We start from the raw sequence: 20,063 nt of genomic DNA, 5'->3' as shown, positions 1-20,063 counted from the left end.
ATGTGTTTACAAAGTTGCCTTCGACGAAACGTCTCGCCCGGAGAGGTTCCGGCCTCCGAGCAACAGGCGGCGCTGTGAGCGCGTTTCGCGGAAGCGGCGGGGATCGCGCAGACAACTTCCGGTGTGGGCGACGGCGGAGGCTGGTGCGGGCCGAGCCGCCGAGCGCGATGCCGTACGCGAACCAGCCGACGGTGCGAATCACCGAGCTCACAGACGAGAATGTCAAGTTCATCATCGAGAATACCGACCTGGCGTAAGACTGCCGAGGGAGGAGGCTGTCGGCTAGATGCCCCCGGGAGGGGGGGTGGCTGGTACCCTCCCAGAGCTGGCCCCTCTGTCCCTGGTCTTCACTTTGGGGACGTGGGGCGCGGGGTCGGCGGTGTCCTCACTGCGCGGGTTTTCATCCCTCAGGGTGGCCAATTCTATTCGGAGGGTCTTCATCGCTGAGGTGCCTATAATAGGTAAGCGACCAGTCCCCAGCGCCCCGTCCCCCCCCCCATACACGCACCCCTTGGGGCCTCGGCCTCCAATCCTTAGGTCAAGCTGGGGATGAGGGTGGGTTATATCTAGGAGGACTGAAAAAAACAGCAGTGCTGGAAACCTGCCTAAACCCAGTGCCTTGGACCCAGCCACAGCTGGTTACTTCCCTAGCTCACACGGACCATTAGGTTCACCCTTCTGTATACATTGGTGAGGAGAATAAGCTATTACACTTCTGTGTTTCCCCTTCTGTTACATGTGGACCCTAATAGTGCTTATGAGGATGATAGCAGGGATTGGTGAGGGAATTCATATTAAGTACTTTGCGTTTAGTGAGCACTCAATAGTGATAGATGGCGTTTTGTTCAATGAGTCTGTTCCTTCAGCTGCATTTATGGAGCATGGCGCTACGCCTGGGAGTACAAAGTTGTACAAAACAAGTCCTTGCCTGGTGGAGCTGACAGTGAAGTTGCAGGGGGAAAGATGGGTCCACAGATAACACTAATACGAGGTAGACTTTGGCAGTAGTTCAAAGAAGCCCGGCTCCAGTGCCTGCTCAGGTTCCAGCCACCCCTCTCCAGGTATTTTATGTATTGACAAGTATCTTACAAGTATTTTCTGAGTGTCAGCGCAGAGGGTTTGGGTTTGGCAAAAGAAAGTCATGTAGCTAACTGTGTTAGCGTGCAGTCTCTTGTGAAATGAGCAGGCCAAAGGAATGCTAAACAAAAGAACATTGTGGTTCCCTCCCCCCTCCACACTCCTACCCCAGTCACTTCTTCAACTCAGAGCTTGGAGTGCCAGCCCTCCCTCTGCCTAACCACTTCATGTCTCTGGGCCTCAGTTTTATCATGAGTAAAATGAGAGAGTTGGCCTTCATGGTACAGCCCTAACATTCAAAGTCTAAATGCCACATTTTCCCACAAATTCAATTCTGCAAATATAGAGTACCTGCTACAGTCCAAGCCACAGCAGGAGTGCAGAGGTTCAGATATCTCAAGACCCTATCTCAAGGACTTTTCAGAGCTAGAGGTAGAGCCAAGGCACACACAAATAAAGCAGAAGGCAAAATATGACAAGTACCTTAGAGGTCTGGACAGAGTTTTGTGAGGGAGGTGCTCAAAGGGAGGAAGTGATCACCTCTTTCTTATAGGGTGGACAAGGTTGGGGTTTTGGAGAATCAGGATTTCAGTGGGTAGAGGGGAGGGTAAGAGCATGCTAGGGGGGGTAAAGAGGCAGAGGCAAGACCAGCTTAGGTCATGGTCTTTTTTTTGGCTGGAGTGAGTGGCTTGGGTTGGGGAAGCAGTAGGAAGCATAGCAGGACAAAGGAGGCCAGGGTCCAGCCGGGTCTGGTCCTAGGGTCAAGGCCCCTCATCTGGTGGGGCTCTGATGCCATTTCATTTCTGGTTTTAGTTGCTTACACACAGATGTGTATTTATGAATGAATAAATACATGTTTAAAGCAAGTACATATAAGAGTAGAGTCCATTTCCCTCCTACTAGCTCATTGGTAGTAGGATCGGATTTTATATTTAGTATGCTTTGCCTGTTAAAGGAATTCGGTAAACTTTAGTAATATTGGGTGATCTGGTCATTACGTCGTAAACCGAGATAAGGGCCATAAGTCTGTGTTGCTTCTGTGAGGTTTTAAGTGTTCAAATAATTTGTGTTCTTGAAATAATGGGCATAGGTAGCAGATTTAAGTGCTTCTCATGGAAATATTCAGCTCAAAGAAACATGGTCCCACTCCCAATCTCTAAGGCAGTGGTGTTCTTTGTGGTACTGGGAACCTCCTGCATTAAATACATTGTGTCTTGTTAAAAATGTACATTCCTCGCCCCTATTTTAGAGCTGTGGAATCCTAGTCTCTGGCAGCCTGGCCCACCCTCCTATAATTTAATAAGTATTAGGTGATTTCTAAGTCTCATGAACCACTATAAGTCTTCAGCTGAATTTGGTGGCTAAATTTAATTCTGCTTCCTTCATTTTTAGCCATTGACTGGGTGCAAATTGATGCCAATTCCTCAGTACTCCATGACGAGTTTATTGCTCACAGGCTTGGTGAGTGCTGGGTTTTGGGTGTTGGGGGTGCTGTGCCTGATCTCTGAGGAGGAAGCCGCTCTATATCCACCAAGGGTCTTCCAGGTTTCCTTTTGTCTTGGCTACTTAGTCTTCTTTGAACTGCTTGTCTGTGTTTTCCAGGATTGATTCCCCTCACCAGTGACGACATTGTGGACAAGCTACAATATTCCCGGGTATGCTGCATTATTGGATGAATTGGGGGATAGGGAGGTGGGTGCCTTTAGTTCTCAGAGTGCTTTTTCCTGGCAGGAGAATCTGAGGCAGGACTTAGTCCTTGGTTCTACCCCAGAATGCTCATTTATACTGAAGAGTGGGGCTGTACCTTCTTGGATTTTGATCTGTTCAGACTCTGCAATCCAGGGCATCTCTTCCCAGTGACAGGGGCCTAGCAGGCTAAAGGAAGTCAACAGGAAGTTGGTGGGTTGATAACAATCATTGTGTGGGTTCTCTGCAGTGATGTACATGGAAGAGTCGATTATGTGACACCCAGGGTTTCAAAGAGAGGGAAAGTTTATTGCCAAGAGCAAAGGCAAGGAGATCAGAAGACCTATGGGCATAAATATGTCTCCCTGAACTAAAGAAACTTTCACTGTTTTATAGCATTCAAACAAAGGCAGGCAGGCTTAGGATAATGAAGTTAGAGTCTAATCACTGAACATGTGCAGATTGATTACATGCTTAATTTACTTTTAGGCTACTGTGCATGTCAGGTGGGCCAACTCTGATGAGAACTGCCTTGGTCTAGCAAGATAACCTAGGAATTCGGGTTCGTCAGTTCTGGGCTTTCTCATGTTAATCAACAAGGGGCTATGTGCATGGGCTCCCCACTTCAGGGTTGCAAAACAAGATAAGGGGTTATAAGGGGGGCCGATAATTAGTTGTTTTTACTGTCAAGTTACCTGGTAAAGATTATGCAGTTTCAAAACACAGCATCAAATTAAAGAAACAAGTTCAGTAAATTACAACAGTTACAGATAATCTGCTTCTGGCTACTTCAAAAGGCTAACATATATCAAGGCTATAATTCAGTGAGCTATCACAGTTGTTGGTATTTTGCACTAAAATAAATTTGTTAATTTTTCAGTTACAGCATGAGGACAAGGAGCAAAGGGAATGAGAATTGTCCCGTAAGAGTAGTACCTGAGGGACTGGCTACTGGTGTCTGCCAGAGTCATGCCTATCCCCCACAGGTGTTGCAGGTTACCAGCTGTGTTTGATCTCCCAGATGGTACATTAACAGGCCTTCTTCAATCCAGGGATAGAGTGGGACTGGATTAGGTTACCTGTATCCTCTCACTGGAGCTGTATTAGATAATTTGAGACTATAACCTCATGGTGGCTTTGGGTGATCCTGAATCGACCTGTTTTTTTTTTTTTAATATTCCCTAGGGCATGTCATTTCTGTGGTGGCTAATTTGACATATCTTAGAAGTATATATGTATTTTTTAAAAGACAAACACAGAAAACTATGGAGGTAACTAACAAGTATACATGTTCCTACAAAATAATATCTTTTAACATTTTACTATATTTGCTTCATATTTCCAGATTTTTTAAAGAAAAAAAAACCTCATAGATATTGGTAGGGACTGTTGTACAACCAAATGAAGAAAAATTTGGCACTATCTCGTATAAAGATATGCATGACCTATGACTTAGCATTTCCCGCCATTAAATTTTTTTCAGTTTGTAGTTACCAAAGATGGTATGTTCCTCTTTTATTGTTTGGTTTATATTTTTCTGAAATATCCCAAATCTACAGAAAAGTTTAAAATACAGAATAATAAACCTTTTCTTTCCTTTTCACCTGTATTTACCCATAGTTAATATTTCACCGTGTATGCTTTGTTTTTCACATATGTGTTATATCTGCCGAACCATTTGAAGGTAAGTTGCATATCGTAACACTTCTCCTCTAACTACTTCAGCATGCATCTCCTAAGAATAAGGATATTCTGCACACCTGCAACATTGTTGTCATCCCAAGAATAAGGATCTTCTACACAATTGCAATATCATTGCTATACCTAAGAAAAGTAGCATTCACTCATAATGTCTTTTTTTTTTTTTTTGAGGTACCAGGGCCAGGAATTAAACCCTGGACCTCGTATATAGGAAGCCAGTGCTCAACCACTGAACCACATCAGTTCCTCTTAGTTGGTTTTTCATTTGTTGGCTGTTGTTTTCGTTTTTTTTAGGAGGCACCAGGGACTGAACCTGGGACCTCCCAAGTGGAAAGCAGGCACTCAAATGCTTGAGCCACATCTGCTCCCTATAATGTCATTATATAGTCCATAGTCACATTTTCCTAGTTGGCCCCAAAATATTCTGTTTTTTGTTTGTCCGTGGGTCTATTATCCAGTCAAGGTTCATGTTGTTTTACCTCTTCAGTTTTTTTTTTTTTTAAATGTATATATTTTAAAAAGATGTTTAGATTACATAAATATTACATAGAAAATATAGGGATTCCCTTATGCTCCACTCCTCACACCTCCCACACCCTGCCACATAAACAGTATCCTTCATTAGTATGGCGCATTCATTGCAATTAATAAACACATTCTCCAGCATTGCCACTGAGCATGGACCATAGTTGACATTGTAGTTTACACAACTCTCCCACACAATCTTGCATGTTATGGGAAGATATAAAGTGGTCTATATCTGTTGCTGCAGTGTCATGTCATTCAGGACAATTCCCAAGTCCTGAAAAAGCCCCTGTATTACACCTGTTTTTCCCTCTTCCTGCTCCCAGAGCCTCCAGTGGCCATTGCCTCCACATTAATGTTGTAATTGCTTTCATTGCTAGAATCACAATAATTCTGTAGAATACCAGTAAGTCCATTCTAGTCTGTACTTCATTCCCCAATCCTGAGGATGCTGGGATGGTGATGTCCACTCCACCTCTAATTGAGAGGGGGTTTTGATTCCATAAAGCTGATGGATGGGGCTCTTTTGCTTGCAGTTGTAGGCTCTCATTTCCTTGGTATGGTGGTTGTCCATCCTCACCTCCTTGTTAGTTGTCCTGGGTGAGTCCAATGAACTGGAGAGTAGGTGTTGGGACTCTGCTGAGGCTCAGGGTCCAGCTGGCATATGGACAGCCCCAAGATTCCATTCTCTTGGACATACACCTTTAAACTCCAGCACCAGGTATAGGTTTTTTAATTTATTTTTTTAACACTTTTTTTTTTTAAAGATTTTTATTTATTTCCCTCCCCTTCCCCCTCTGTTGTCTGCAGTCTGTGTCCATCCGCTGTGTGTTCTTCTGCGTCAGCTTGCATTCTTGTCATGTGGCACTGGGAAACTCACTTTTTTATTGCGTTGTCTTGCTGCATCAGCTCTGTGTGTGGCACCACTCCTGGGCAGGCTGTGCTTTTTTCACGTGGGGTGGCTCTCCTTTCAGGGCCCATCCCTTGCACGTGGGGCACCTGTATGCGGGTGACACCAATGTGGTATGGTATTTCTTTCGCACAGCAGCACTGCGTGTGGGCCAGCTCACTACACTGGCCAGGAGGCCCTGGGTATAGAACCCTGGACCCTCCATATGGTAGGTGGATGCTCTATCAGTTGAGCCACAACCGCTTCCCAAGGATCGGTTTAAGTAGAAGGGACAGATGAGCCATGTGTAAGGAAGCCATAGCAGTCCAACTCTGCTGCTCTCAGGAGCACAGACTCCAAAGTAGGGCCCACTGGCAAGGCACCAAACTCCAGAGCTATCTGCCCTGACCATAGGACCTGGGAGTCTCCAGAGCCCTCAGGAGCCCCACTGTTTGGGTAGTATCCACTTTGGCAGTCTATGAGATCCTCCTGAGATGTGCATAAGTTTTACCTCTGGGATGACCTCCTGACTCATTTTGAAGTCTCTTAGCCATATAAACTCTTTACCTTTTCGCCCTTTTATTTGAGGTCTTTTTCCAGTTGCATTGCTATTTGGTGCTTGGTGGTAATCCCTTGGTGCCAGGGAGGCTCATCCCTGGGAGTTATGTCCCTCGCTGGGGGGAAGGTAATGCATTTATATGCCAAGTTTGGATTAGAGAGAGGCTACATTTGAGCAACAAGGAGGCTTTCAGGAGGCAACTCTTAGGCACCCCACAACAGTAGGTTAAGTTTCAATTTCAAGAGCAAAGTCATCAGTATCAAGGGCCCATCAATGGACCATCCTCCTTCGCCACTGCCCCTGCACTTGGGGGACTGTTGCTGCTCCATTATAGAATGTGGTAGAGTTCTCCAGGGTTCTCTCAGTTATCTTGTGAGCCTTTACCCACTGGCAATGCCCCATGAACATTTGAACATATTTATATACCTTATATGTATGCCCATCTTTAGTTTCTTAATCTTTACCATTACTCTCCCTTCATTACACTTTTTTTTAAGAGACAGGTGAGCACCTTTTCATGTTTTTATCTTACATTTTTAATAAAATATTCTGGTTACAACATATATATGTAACTTGCCATTTTAACTATTTTTAGATATACAGTTCCATGGCACTAGTTACATTTACACTGTTGTGCTACTACTGCATTCCATCTTGAGTCTTTCATTTCGTGTTTCTCTCTAATAGAGTGATTTGGTCCCAGAGGTCTGGGTTGCTTTTCTGCCTCACCTGGGTGTCCTTGCAAACCACTAGCTGTAGCCTCCGGTTGTTCTCTCTCATCATTTTGCAAACTTCAAAAGGATGTTGGATTTTCCTTACTGGTGTGAAGGAGAAAGTTTGCTGGATTGCATTCTAGTTGCTCTTCCTGTCTGAAGTTAAATTGCAACATAGTCCCTAACATGGGAAGTTAATTTTGTAAAGAAGTTCAAAATATTGATAATTGTTGAAGCTAGGTAATAGTTACTTGGTGGAAGTTATACTATTCTTTACTTTTCTGTATGTTTGAAATCTATAATAAAAAGTTTTTTAAGGAAAGGTCAGAAATCTAGAAGTTGAACTTGTACTTTCCCCTGTTGGTGCCTGGATTGTTTTGTTGTAAATGATGGTTAGATTCCCAAGCTAGTCCACTTGGCTTATGGGAAGCTGCCTTATACAGTGTGAACTCTGAAGCCAGGGTGAAATATTTAGAGTGCACCTCCTAGGGGTGGCCTGGCAGGGGTGGGCGTGGGAAGGAAACATGGGCGCCAGTATGCATATAAGATGTCTCTAGACCAGGAAGTGCCTGCACTTGAACAGCCCATGAGAATAGTGCACCAGATTGACAGCCCACTAGAGTCTTAAGACTGAGCTCCATCCCTTTGTACATAGGAAGAAACAAAGGAACTGGGTATTGGAAGCAGGGAGCCAAGTCAGGATCTGCCATCTCTCCATAGACTGTTCCTCTTCTCTTCCTGCTGCAGGACTGCACGTGTGAAGAGTTCTGCCCTGAGTGCTCAGTGGAGTTCACCCTCGATGTAAGGTGCAATGAAGACCAGACTCGTCATGTCACATCTCGAGACCTCATCTCCAACAGCCCCCGGGTCATTCCGGTCAGTGTCAGAGCATCCTCCCTACTCATGACTTTTGCTTTTCTCTTCCTGGCCCCAAGTGGGCCAGACTGGGGTGGAAACTTAGGAGATGCTGACTTTCCTTGTGTTATCCTCTCCTGTAATCTGACGCCTATAAGCGCTAATTCTGGACTCTTGTCAGGGTGGGCAGAAAAGCATTGTTGATGCTGAGTGTCCTGTCACCCAAAGACCCGTTTAAAGGCCAAAAGGCCATGGATTTGTTTTGACTGAAAAACTATCAAATTGCTGTGAAGTGGGGGTTGGGGTCTAATCAGCACAGGTAGGGTCCTAGTAGTCTTAACCTTGTTTGTTCCATGGATCCCTTTGCTAGTCAGGTGAAAACCATGGACCCCTTCTAAGAATGTAGTGGCAGATAGTTTTATGACACCCAACTAGCGTCTGGTCTAACAACTACCGTAATTTCCAAGTATGGACGTGTGTAAGTGATCTTTCGAGATATGCAACAACTGTAATGTGATATGAAATGAATACTACTGTAATTTATTGCATAAATGAAGGAAATGTTAGATTTCAGTTAAAGGGCAGAGGAAATAAAGATAATAAATTGATTTTTTTCAGTTCAAGCTCATGGACCCCCTGAAATCTTTGTCCATGGACCCCTGGTTAAGAACCCCTATCGTAGGCACTCTGTCACCTCATTCCAGGGCACACTTTCCCTAGTTTGTCAGATGACAGTCTGGAGGTGTAAGATGGCTACTAGAAGATGATAAATGCCTCTTGATTTGGCTCCCTACAGGTGACATCACGGAGCCGAGATAATGACCCCAATGACTACGTGGAGCAGGACGGTAAGGAAGCCATCACCCCATCTGGAAGTTTGCAGAGACCTAATACAGCACTTGTGCTGTCTGCTCTCTTTGTGAACTGGCTTTCGACACTTCTCTCCAGATGTGTGTGGTGTTTCAGTGGCCAGCATTTGGAGACCTTTGCCTCTCCTGGACCTTGACTGACTCAAACTTATCTCCACAGACATCCTCATCGTCAAGCTCAGAAAGGGGCAGGAGCTGAGACTTCGAGCCTATGCCAAAAAGGGCTTTGGCAAGGAACATGCCAAGTGGAACCCAACTGCAGGGGTGGCTTTTGAATATGATCCAGACAATGCCCTTAGGCACACAGTGTACCCCAAGCCAGAGGAGTGGTATGTTCCTGTTGCAAGTGAAGGCAGGCATTTAGGGAGGTTTTGGGTGTGGAAATGGCTTCTACTGGTTGAGTGGGGCAGGCTGAATATGAACTTAAGTGCCCTAAAAGCAGCAGTAGCAGCTCTCTGCCAACTTGTGTTTGACTTTAGGCCAAAGAGTGAGTACTCAGAGCTGGATGAAGATGAGTCACAGGCTCCCTATGACCCCAATGGCAAACCAGAAAGGTAAGACCATGGTCTGATGCTTAAAGGTCAAGTGTGTGGGCTCTGTATTTGGGAGACCCTCACTCTCACATCCCAGGTCCCATGGGCTCAGGAGGGGCTGATGACTGCTAAGCCCATGGTGTGTGCACATCCTGGGGCAGGTTACCACCCCCCTTTTGTCACTGTGAGAACAAGGGACTAATAATCTAACTTGATCCTCTTCCAAGAAGGGGCTCTCCAAGTCCAAGCCAGGGATGGAAACTTTGACCAGAGTCTTACAGTGATGAACACCAGGGTGCTAAGGCATGTGATCCCTTTCTTCTCAGTATGGAATAATCCATATAGAACTGTTTGGAGATGCTCACAGTAACTCTTCGAGGTAGCTGCAGCTCCCCTGAGGTGCTGCCAAGTGGGTTGGGACAGTGTATAAGAGGTTTGGGTGAAGGGTGGTCAATCCTGGGGCAAGGTTGGGTTCATGGCCGGAGGTAAAGGCATCAAGAACCCGTAGGGAGAAAGGAGGGACTCAGGCTGAAGCTCAGCCTGCCTTGGGGATGGCTCTCACCATACTCTTGCATCTTAGGTTTTACTACAATGTGGAATCCTGTGGCTCTCTACGCCCTGAAACCATTGTCCTCTCAGCCCTGTCTGGATTAAAGAAGAAGTTGAGTGATTTGCAGACCCAATTAAGTCATGAGATCCAGAGTGACGTCCTAACCATAAACTAGCTGCAGCTCACCTGTTTCAGCAAATGGGGAGCCCAGGCTAGCACCTGGATTTCAGGTCCGCTGAGACTCTTCTGGCTTCTGCGGAATGGACTTCCATTGCTCAAGCTTCTTGACAGGCCTCGGTACCAGCCAGAGAGGGAACCCTATCCAGTCGTTGTGAGTCACAGATAGATTACTAGAGATGCCACAGGCATTTGAGGAAGGAAAGCTCTTCAGGAGACATTAAGTGTCCCTGGTTGCTGGCTGCTAAATGCCCATAGTGCTCCCCAGAAATCAAAACATCTCTTCTACCCTCTGTCCCAGCGTGTGGAACCATAGAGCTGCCCTGCGCTTCCCTTCCTGGTCATTCCAGCTCTTAAAACCCTGTCTGACCAAAAGGAGGGGTTTTTCACAGTTGAACCGTAGGTTTCTGTGCTAGGATTCAGTGCTGGAACCTTCATTCAGGCTGCTGAAGGGTCTTCTAGACCCTTCCCCTGGCTAGCCTACTGATAGGCCATTCAAATCCCTGAGTGTCCCTGATTTGAGAGGTCATCCTTTGGGAATAGTGTTAGACCCTGGCTGTGTTACGTTTCCCTTCCACCCCACAAAATAAACAGAGTATTTCATTGTCTGCCTGTCAGATACGAACTCCTTTACTGCCACGTGCCTGGTCATTTAGTATGGGGAGGAGGCAAACTGTCTGGCCCTGATCTCCTAACACTGCCTCTAGGTAGGACCCTACTTCCCAAACAGTTAATTAGGCTGCCTGACAGGAGAAACTTGCAGAAAACCAGAGATTTCAGTACAGAAAGGGAAGGGATATTTATTGATTAACGGTAGTCTTTTTAAAAGTTTTTATTTTTGGCAATAAAGATCACAACATAACGTCCTTCATGCGTCATCGTGCCACCCACTGAGCCAGCCAGCTCTGCCTTCCTCCCCATGGCCTTTGGGCCGGTTCCCCAACTCCAGCTAGCTTATTCCACTGGGTGGTCATTCCCTGGGTCGGGTTCAGGACCAAGCTGGCTGCGGCCACCTCCCTGGCTCCGGGGCTCTGTGGGGAGGGGGCCTCTTGCTTTATCATCCTCCTGCCACAACTCAAAAACTGGTTATTTACAAGGTCTATTTCCATAAATCAAGCAGTAAAGTACTAAAAACAAAAAACAAACCAAAAAACCCACACACAACCAAAGGTTTGATGTGACTAGAAAGATAGCCCTTCTGCTCGGTAGTCAATAAATACCAGCTAGAAAATCAATTGCTTTAATTGCATTTCAGCAGGGAGCCTCAGCACCGTGTGGGGAGCGGGAAACGGGAAGGTCCTTGTTTCTGGGTGCTTCTGGCTGGCCATAGGATGGCCAAACAGGGCAGAGGGGCTCCCTGTGCTAGGTCATTGCTCACCCCTGGCCAGAGAGGGGGGCAATGGGTGCTGCCCACAGCAGTCCTGCCGAGGCCTTCCTGCTTGGCCTGGCCTGGGGCAAGGACAGGGCTTAAGACAGGTAATACTCCATCTTCCACCTGGCCGAGGTAACCAGCACCCCACCCCAGGGCATCTTCTCACCAGGCAAGAAGGAGCCTGGGTAGAAATTAAATTTTAAAATAGATTTTCACCTGAGATGTCAACCAGATGTCACCTCTGCTTAAAACTCCCAAGTGCAAAGCTGTTAAGTGGTGCAGTGGAAGTTTGGGTCCTTCCTGTGCCACTCTGGGCCCAGAGGAACTGAGAAGCCACCTGCTGCCTTGGCTGCTTGGGAAAAGCCAGCAGCCAGAGCACCAGGCTTCTGATTGTCCCATCTGGCCCTGATAGCTTGAGCAGGTCCTGCAGCAAGAGGGCAGGGAAACAACCACCCTCACTCGAAAACAGCTTCAACTGTGGCCTGGTCAAAGGATTAAAAAGTGGGTATGTGGTGGCAGGGAGGGATAGAGGGGAAATCTCAATGTAGAATATGCCGTAAGCCGTATATATTAAACTCATTAACAGTATATAGTCCCATGGTAGCTCCAGCCCATCACATGCTCAGGTGGTATGGCCAGCCCCTTGCCTTGGTCCATCCTCACCCTGGGGGCAAGGAAGGGACAGTTTGTCCCCTTCTCCAGGTTCTTGGCCAACAGCCCCACAGTACACTGCAGTCAGCCCTGCCAGTGGCAGTCCCCAGCAGTCATCAGTGTACACCAGCCCTGCTGTCACTGCGCTGGGGTCTTGGCCTCACTGCTGTCCCCCTGGCTGGGCTTTGGCTTTAGCAGGATGAATCTGTTGAGGAGGTCCGTTTCTGAGCTGGCCTGGGCTGCCCCATACCCCTCACCTGTAGGCACAGAGGGAGGCTCAGGACTCAGATCCAGCTCGAAAGAGCCCTGCCCGGCAGGCCTCGTCCTCCACAGAGCCTCCTGGCTGGGGGGCGTGGGGTGCCACGGCGACTCACCGGCATAGCTGGAGGCCTCGGCGATGTTCTGGGAACCCGTGATGTGGTGCCAGTAGGCGCTGCGGGGCAGCATGGTGGTGGGCGTGCAGGGGTACGAGTAATGCTCTGTGCCCTTGTTCAGCAGCTGCTGGGGGGAAGGGGCCCTCGCGTTAGCTCTGGGGCAGTGTTTGACCCCTGAGCAGCTGACTCGCCATGCTGGCTGGAGACTTAGCTGGCAGACCCCAGGCCCTCGGGCCTGCCCACCCACCCACTAGCCTCCCCCATACCCTGGACTGAAATACCCACAGCCTCACCCTCACATTCTTCTCCATTTCCAGCAGGACCCGCTTGTGCTGCTCGGCGATGGCCAGGGTGGCACTGTGGACCCGCTGGTAAATCTGCTCCCCCTCCTGTGTCTGGAAGGTGTAGAGCCCTTCCCCAGCGTCACACATCCTGGGGACAAAGAGGGCGTGGAGGGCACAGTCCTGCACGTGCTTGGTCAGGCTTTCCTGCCCCACACGCTGTGCCTGCACCCCAGCCCCCGGGCAGCCCTGGGCCCTCTGGGCTGACCACACAGCTCAAACATTTCCTCTGCCAGGCGCTGTTGTTAATGCTTTCCAAATATCAACCCACTCAGTTTTCTCTACCACCACCCTCTATGCACGACTGGTCTACGTACAATTATAGTTTCCTCACCGTTAGGAGTTTTCTCCGGCCATTTTACATGGGAGGAAACAGGCATAGAAGCTTAGTAGTTTAACCAAGGTAAAGCAGAGGATCATACAGGATTTAAATCTCGGCAGACAGGCCACAGGGTGCAGGTACTTTTATTATCCCCATTTGACAGATGAGGAAACTGAGACTCAGGGCCACAGACATAGTGCTAACAGGACAGCTTTGAGCCCCAGCAGTTAGACTTTTGGTAAACAGCTTTGCTTGGTCTGTTGTGGGCAAGTTACTCCTCTCGGCCTCAGTTTCTTCATCTGCAAAATGGGAATGTTACATCTCCCTTGAGATGGCTATGCAGGTATGTAAATTAAGCTCTAGGACAGTGCCTGACACAGTGAGTGGCGGCCACCGTCATGACTGTGGACAGGGTGCGGGAGGCAGGAGGGTCCTACCGGCCAGCCTCGAAGGTAAAGCGTGTGGCATCCCGGCCATAGCGGCGCAAGGAGCAGAGGGGCCACGAGACGAGCTTCACGCGGGGCTTGTGTATGTCCCAGAGGTAGATGTTCTCGTGGGTAATCTGCAGCTTGCACTCGCCATACACGTCCAGGTTGGGGCAGGGCAACAGGAAGACGTTGAAGCGGTCTGGTGTGGGAGAGGACAAGCCGGCCTGGAGCTTCCCGGAGGGAGGCCCCTCCTCCCTACCTCCCTCCACGCCCTCCCCTTCCTCCCACCTCCCGCAGCTCTGGCACCAGGCCTCACCTGTCTGCTCACACTGCACCCCGGGGGCCAGGAGGTCTGGCTCCCCCAGACTGATGTCGTTGAGCCGTGACCCCAGACATTCCATAGACAGTGTCTTGTACCACTCCTCCGCCTCCAGCTCTGGAGAAAATGGCGCCTCATCATGCTGTCGGCTCAGGGTCCCCCCGGCAGCCTCCGCCAGACACCCCACCCACCTCAGCCTGAGTAATCCCACCTTGCAGGGCAGGGGGGCAAGACCGGTGGTGCCTGCTTGCCCCACCTCAGTCCTGATGTCTGCTCCCTCAAAGGTACCCCCAACCCATGCATCTCCATCCCCAGCCGAGGTAGCTCAACTGGCCATGACTGGCCCCGGGGAGGCCAGGTGGAGGCCTGCAGCCCTGGCCGCTCACCTGAGTCGCAGGTAAAGGTCCGGGCTGAGTCATCAGTGAGTATGATGGCCACTGCCTGCCGCTTGGTCTCCTTGGGGAGCCGCATGACACACTTGACATTACTGATCTCTGTCACCTGGGCCAGTCAACGCAAGGCACTCAGTCAGGCTCGAGCACCTCCCCACATGGAATCCCCCTGCATGCTCGTGGACTTCCCAGGACTCTAAGCAAATCATCTTTGCTTACAGGATGGGGTGCTAGGGCCCAGGCCCCCTAACCTTGGGGCAGCCTCGGAGGCACACTGACTTCTCATCAGGATACTTCTCCAGCCGCTGGGGCCCCTTGCTGGAGGATTTCCGGAACACCAGCCAGCACCGCCGGTAGATCTGTGGGGCAAGATGGCAGGGGGATCAGGCCTCACTGGACCACTCCCACCCCAGCCAACAGGGCCCGCACGTTATCCCTGCCGGGCCACGGGGGCAGTGGCACACAGCCTTCCTGGGAGCCCCAAGCCAGGAGAAAACCCAGGTGGCAGACATCAACAGGGACGCCTCCCCGGGGGAAAGGCCCCCCTCCCAGATCAAAAAGGCATTGCTTAGCCAAACCCGAAGGGATGTTCCACAAAGGGTGCCCTCCTAAGTGACCCTTTCTTCTGAGCACAGCTCTGAGTTTAATAAAAGAGCTGATAATCAGGGAAGCGGACTTGGCCCAGTGGTTAGGGCATCCGTCTACCACATGGGAGGTCCTCGGTTCAAACCCCGGGCCTCCTTGACCCGTGTGGAGCTGGCCCACACGCAGTGCTGATGTGCGCAAGGAGTGCCGTGCCACGCAAGGGTGTCCCCAGCTTAGGGAAGTCCCACACGCAAGGAGTGCGCCCCGTAAGGAGAGCTGCCCAGCATGAAAGAAAGTGCAGCCTGCCCAAGAATGGCACCGCGCACACAGAGAGCTGGCACAACAAGATGACGCAACAAAAAGAAACACAGATTCTCCGTGCCGCTGATAAGGATAGAAGCAGTCACAGAAGAACACACAGCGAATGGACACAGAGAGCAGACAACTGGGGGGGAGGGGAAGGGGAGAGAAAATAAAAAATTTTTAAAAAGTAGCTGATATTCAAAGGCTTCCTATTTGCAATTTTTGTTATAAGCATTTTTCAGTTACTCCTCAGAACCACTCTTACGTTGGTTCTATTATCATCCCCATTTTCTAGGTGGGGAAACTGAGATACCAAAAAGTTAGGGGAAGTGGATGTGACTCAAACGATAAGAGCATCCGCATACCATATGGGAGGTCCACAGTTCAAACCTAGGGCCTCCTTGACCCGTGAGGAGCTGGCCCATGTGCAGTACTGATGTGCGCAAGGAGTGCTGTGCCATTGCAGGGGTGTCCCCCCGCATAGGGGAACCCCATGTGCAAGGAGTGAGCCTGGCAAGGAGAGCTGCCCCGTGTGGAAAAAACGCAGCCCACCCAGGAGTGGCGCCGCACACACGGAGAGGTGACGCAGCAAGATGACGCAACAAAAAGAGATTTCCCAGTGCCGCTGACAAGAACACAAGCAGACACAGCAGACAACTGGGGGGAGGGGGGCGGGGATAAAATAAATACTTAAAAAAAAGTTAAGAACTGCTAATGATGGAGTTGGTATTCAAATTGTTTTCCTCCAAGGTTGCCACATGTAGCCCACTGGGCGTGATGTTCTGGCCAGGGCTCCAGGGACAGGGACAAGCCTTTGTCCACTCACAGCCCTGGACGTCACCTCAGCCTTTGTTCAGGGCTGGGGCGGGGGTGGCTCTTGGTGTTGGTAGCACCCTGCTCACCTCCAGGAGCTTTCATTCGCCCTTGTCATTCTTTTACCAGCCCTAGAGTGGGGGCCAGGGCTGTTGCCTGTACCAGGTGGGAAACCGAGGCTCTCAGGGCCAAGAACCTGGGCAATCCCCAGGGCACGGCGCCTTCCCCAGCACAGCTCCCTCCTCGTCCCAGCCACCAGTCCCTGCCACCGCCAGTGACCCTGAACCTTAAGCTATCTAACTTCTCTACTGCTGCAAGGACGCCTCCCCAGGGGTGTAGAGCCAGGGAGGGTGGGGCAACTGCTCCCCAGGGCTAAAGGCGCAAACTCCCTTTCAGACCCCTCCCACCTGCCTGTCCCCCTTCTCTTCCTTCCTTGGCCCCCTCCCTCCTGCTCGGGCTCGCCTGCAGCCGCCTCCTTTCAGCCGGCACTCCAGAACACCGCGGCCCCTTCCCCTCTGGTCTGGCTCAAGGGCAGTCAGCAGGGAGACTGAGGCGCAGCCCCAGAGCAGAGGCGGCGAGGGGGACCTCTGGGCCACGGTCACAGTCCCCCACCCCCAAGCCCTGCCAAGAGGCCACTCTGGGTGGGCACAGCCAGGGGTGGGGGTCGGCTCAGAGCCAGGCCTTTACTGGCTCCCGGCTGGGACCCTGGGAGCCATGTCTACCCCTGCGCCCCCCAACCCTGGCTCAGCCCCCCTGCCCGTCCAGCTAAACCGCAGCAGGCCTCGGCTCTCCCTCAGCCAGGAACGCCTTTAGAGGTGGTAACTTTTTCTCAGAATCCTCACTCACATACTCGTAACCTCCTTAACAAAGTTCTGCTGAACAAATGAATGACCGTGTGAAGGGTCAGTAGACGGTGGCTGGCGGCTGATGGGGCAGACCTGCCCGGCCAGGCGGGACTTCACACAGCCCGCAGCACCAGGGACAGGCGGCCTGGGGCCCGAGCACCCTGGTTGCCTGGTTACAGGGCACACACGCGCAGCCCCGGGAGCCACCGCACCCAAGAGCCCTTCTTCCTGGCTTCTGCCAGGTCTTTAATCAGCGCTTCAGGAACCCTCTGACACAGCTCTGCCCCCCCCGGGAGGAAGGAAGGCCCTGGCTGGTAGGAGGGTCAGCTGCCGATCTCTTTCAGTCCCTCTCCCCTCTCTTCTTTGGGCTGCGACAAGAGTAGCTGCTCTGGGGGGGAGCCAACCCCTCACATCAGGGGAACCCCAGACTGGGCCCAGCCACGCCCCATTCCCAGCATCTACCCTGGCTGGGCCCACCTGTCGGCTGCTCGGTTCCCAGGTCTCCTCCTGGAACAGGCCCGATGCCTGCCCCGTGGCCTGAGACTTCCTGGCAAGCTCTGCCCTGGCCAGGGCCTCAGCCTCGTTCCGGGCCAGGGGAATGAGGACCGAAGCCGGGAGCTGGGCCCCTGTCCCCCAGCCTCTGCCCCTCGGCCTCAGCCTCTCTCTTTGTTCTGGGCTCCAAGTCAGTGGGCTGAATCCCTCTCTCAGGGGCAGAGCAAAGCAGCCGATGGCTCCAGGGCCCAGCCTCGGCGCTGGGGCCCAGGCTGGGCTACAAACTCAGATCCAGGGGAGACTCTGGACAAGCCCACCAGCTCAGCCTGCTTGGCCGCCCACCCGACAGGGAGGCTACTGCCCCTGCCTGGACGGAACATACAACGCACTCTCATGGGGCCCCGGGGGTCCCAGGAGGTGGAGGGGAGGCAAAAGCCCCCCTCCAGGACGAGCATGTTCTGTCTGGTACCCAGGCAGGGGAGCTGGGCATTGGAGCCGCTCCCCCCTTGCTCATCCACTCATCCACTCATCCACACCCCCACCCCCCCACATACCCCCACCTCCCGCCCCAGGCCCCAGTCCATTCACCTGAGCCAGGAAGCCGCTTGGCAGTCAGATCCCACCCCCACCCCCTAGGGAGGCAACTGGGAGAGGAGGGCGGGAGGGGCAGAAACAGGTAAAGCCTCAAGATTTGGGCCACCTCAGTCATCAGGGCTTCCTTCCTACGGGCAGTTGCAGAGGCCTCACTGGCTGTGGGGGTGGGGGTGGAGCAGGGTCCCTGGGACCAAAGAGACAGCTCTTGGACAACTCACCAAGAACACTAACTTGTCCCTGGGGCCCCGGCTCCTGCCTTCTGGAGCGCCTTCACCAGCAGAGGGCCTTCAGGGTGCTGGGAAGGGGTGGCCGAGGGTGCACACCCAGCAGGGATGGGTGTGAGGCCTCATCTCCTTGGCTCTCCCAAGCCCCCAGCTCAGGGCCAAGCACCCAGCTCGCACGGAGCCCGCATGGCGCCGCCAGCCAACAACTCAGAAGCAGCGTGTTCCAGAGCAACGGGCCATTCCACCCAAGTTCTCATTTACCAACCACATAAATATCAGCTTCTGCACCCCTCACATACCCCCCAACCAAACCACTCTCCTTTTCAGACACTTCTTTAACATTAAAAGCAACCCAAGATAAATCACTACATACCGCACACAGAAGCCATCAGAAGCTGGGGGAGATGATTACAAGAAAAGAGGCGAGGAGAGGGGAGGAGAGAGGGGAGGCGACGGAAAGGAGCGGCGCCAAGGGGAAGTGAGAAGCTGGTTCTCTGCTCGGAGACACCCAGCATTTCCAGCTGCTCCAGCAGCGGCTGCTGTGGCGACAACTTCAACAATAGCAAAGGAGCCGCCTGCCCCTCGCCGCCCACCGCTGGCCGGGCCGCTGGGATGCCCGCCAGCCCTGCCGGGGCGGGGGCTGCAGCAGGCAGAGCCGGGCAAGGCTCCCGCCGGGCGGCCCCGCGGGCAGGGCGCCTCGAGGCCGCTGCACCTCCAGACCATGTCCCCGGTCCCCGGCCCCGGGAGGACCCCGCGGGGGGCTGCTCACCCCGAGCTTCCTGCTCTTCATCTTCACGTAGCCTTGCTTGACGATGTCGTTGAAATTGGTCGCCATGGTTTCCCCGCCGTCTCGGGGCGCCCGGCGGAGGCGAGGAGAGGGACGCCCAGGTGGCCTCGTTCCCGGCTCCTCCGATCACCTGTGCGAGACGCTCCCGCTCCGTCGGGGCCGCCGCGGGGCCTCACCTCGCCCGCCTCAGCATTGTTCTAGCGGCGCCTTCGCCCGGCCACCGCTGGCAATAAAAATGACAGGGGGATTGGAGGCAGTGACATCTCGGTCTGCCCCTCTCCGCCTCGCTCCCTTTTTGCCTTCCTCTTCCCACACTCCTCCCTCCCTCCGCCCGTCCTTCTTCCTTCCCCCGGCTCCCCACCCCAGGACGACAGAACCATTCAGGAAAACCGAGGTGGAGGCAGCTGCGCAGGAAAATGGTCCGGCCCGGCCCCTCCCTCACGGCTGACGGTTAACCCTTTCCTGGGAGGGTTGGCTGGGGCTTGGGCTGTGGAGGTGGGGGTGTGGGAAGGGGGGTGGCGGGGAGGCCTGGGCTGTGGCACAGGGGCCGCTGTCCCTCAGATCCTAGGGTCCAGGTGGCCCTTGCTTCTATTGCAACTTTGAGGCAGACTCGGGACAACTTGACCGGAGCCGGGCCCCATCCCGCGCACGTGGGTCCCTAAGGGCAAGGGCGAGCCCTCCTAGAGAAAGGGGATCCCAGAAGATGGCACAGAGTGACCTGAAAGGCGATTTGCCTGGCTGGGCGGGCAGACCCCAAATCTCTCTGCCCCACCCTCCCGGTATCTGTTCCCTCCATCCCCAGCAGTGAGGCTGCCGATCCTCTGCCCGGAGCCCACCCAGGCCCCGCCCCTGGAACTCTGCGCTCAGCTCCTCTGGGCGCTGCTTCCTGGGTGGGAGGGCAGAGTCCAGCAGGGCGGCCCCAGATAAGCCTGAGGAATGTGCTGCGCCAGCTGGAGCCCCCACTGAGCAAGCAGACACCTCCCCCTGGAGCAGGGAAGACCGGGTCACTCTGGGAGGGCAGCAGGGGGGGACCCTAACAGGCCATGGGGTCTGGCCAGGTCGGGCCAAGCCTCCATATCCCGACCAC

At 52.4% G+C, this 20,063-nt stretch overlaps 2 protein-coding genes across 5 annotated transcripts; one reads left to right on the top strand and one right to left on the bottom strand.

Annotated features, from left to right (window-relative positions):
* Window positions 1-94: 94 nt before the first annotated feature.
* On the top strand, window positions 95-11,000 carry POLR2C (RNA polymerase II subunit C). Its single transcript, XM_004468509.5, has 9 exons — window positions 95-253; window positions 412-461; window positions 2,470-2,538; window positions 2,680-2,732; window positions 7,898-8,026; window positions 8,802-8,853; window positions 9,035-9,203; window positions 9,354-9,428; window positions 9,988-11,000. The coding sequence occupies exons 1-9, from the start codon at window positions 168-170 to the stop codon at window positions 10,130-10,132; spliced, it is 828 nt and encodes a 275-aa protein (XP_004468566.1). The 5' UTR covers window positions 95-167; the 3' UTR covers window positions 10,133-11,000.
* Window positions 10,952-19,340, bottom strand: DOK4 (docking protein 4). Of its 4 annotated transcripts, none has more exons than XM_004468508.5 (8): window positions 18,959-19,294; window positions 14,585-14,692; window positions 14,328-14,442; window positions 13,939-14,058; window positions 13,632-13,821; window positions 12,825-12,963; window positions 12,532-12,655; window positions 10,952-12,414 (listed from the first exon to the last, which is right to left on the bottom strand). In XM_004468508.5, the coding sequence occupies exons 1-8, from the start codon at window positions 19,022-19,024 to the stop codon at window positions 12,296-12,298; spliced, it is 981 nt and encodes a 326-aa protein (XP_004468565.1). In that variant the 5' UTR covers window positions 19,025-19,294; the 3' UTR covers window positions 10,952-12,295. The 4 variants fall into 4 exon arrangements, with proteins under 4 accessions (XP_004468565.1, XP_071065254.1, XP_004468563.1 ...); XM_004468507.5 differs by having other exon boundaries at window positions 12,171-12,414; window positions 12,532-12,658; window positions 18,959-19,146; XM_071209153.1 differs by having other exon boundaries at window positions 10,952-12,658; window positions 18,959-19,340.
* Between the last annotated feature and the right edge of the window lie 723 nt (window positions 19,341-20,063).

The sequence above is a fragment of the Dasypus novemcinctus genome, chromosome 18, assembly GCF_030445035.2.
Source record: "Dasypus novemcinctus isolate mDasNov1 chromosome 18, mDasNov1.1.hap2, whole genome shotgun sequence".
Taxonomy (NCBI): Eukaryota; Metazoa; Chordata; class Mammalia; order Cingulata; family Dasypodidae; genus Dasypus; species Dasypus novemcinctus.
This window is presented reverse-complemented; position numbering and strand designations above follow the sequence as displayed.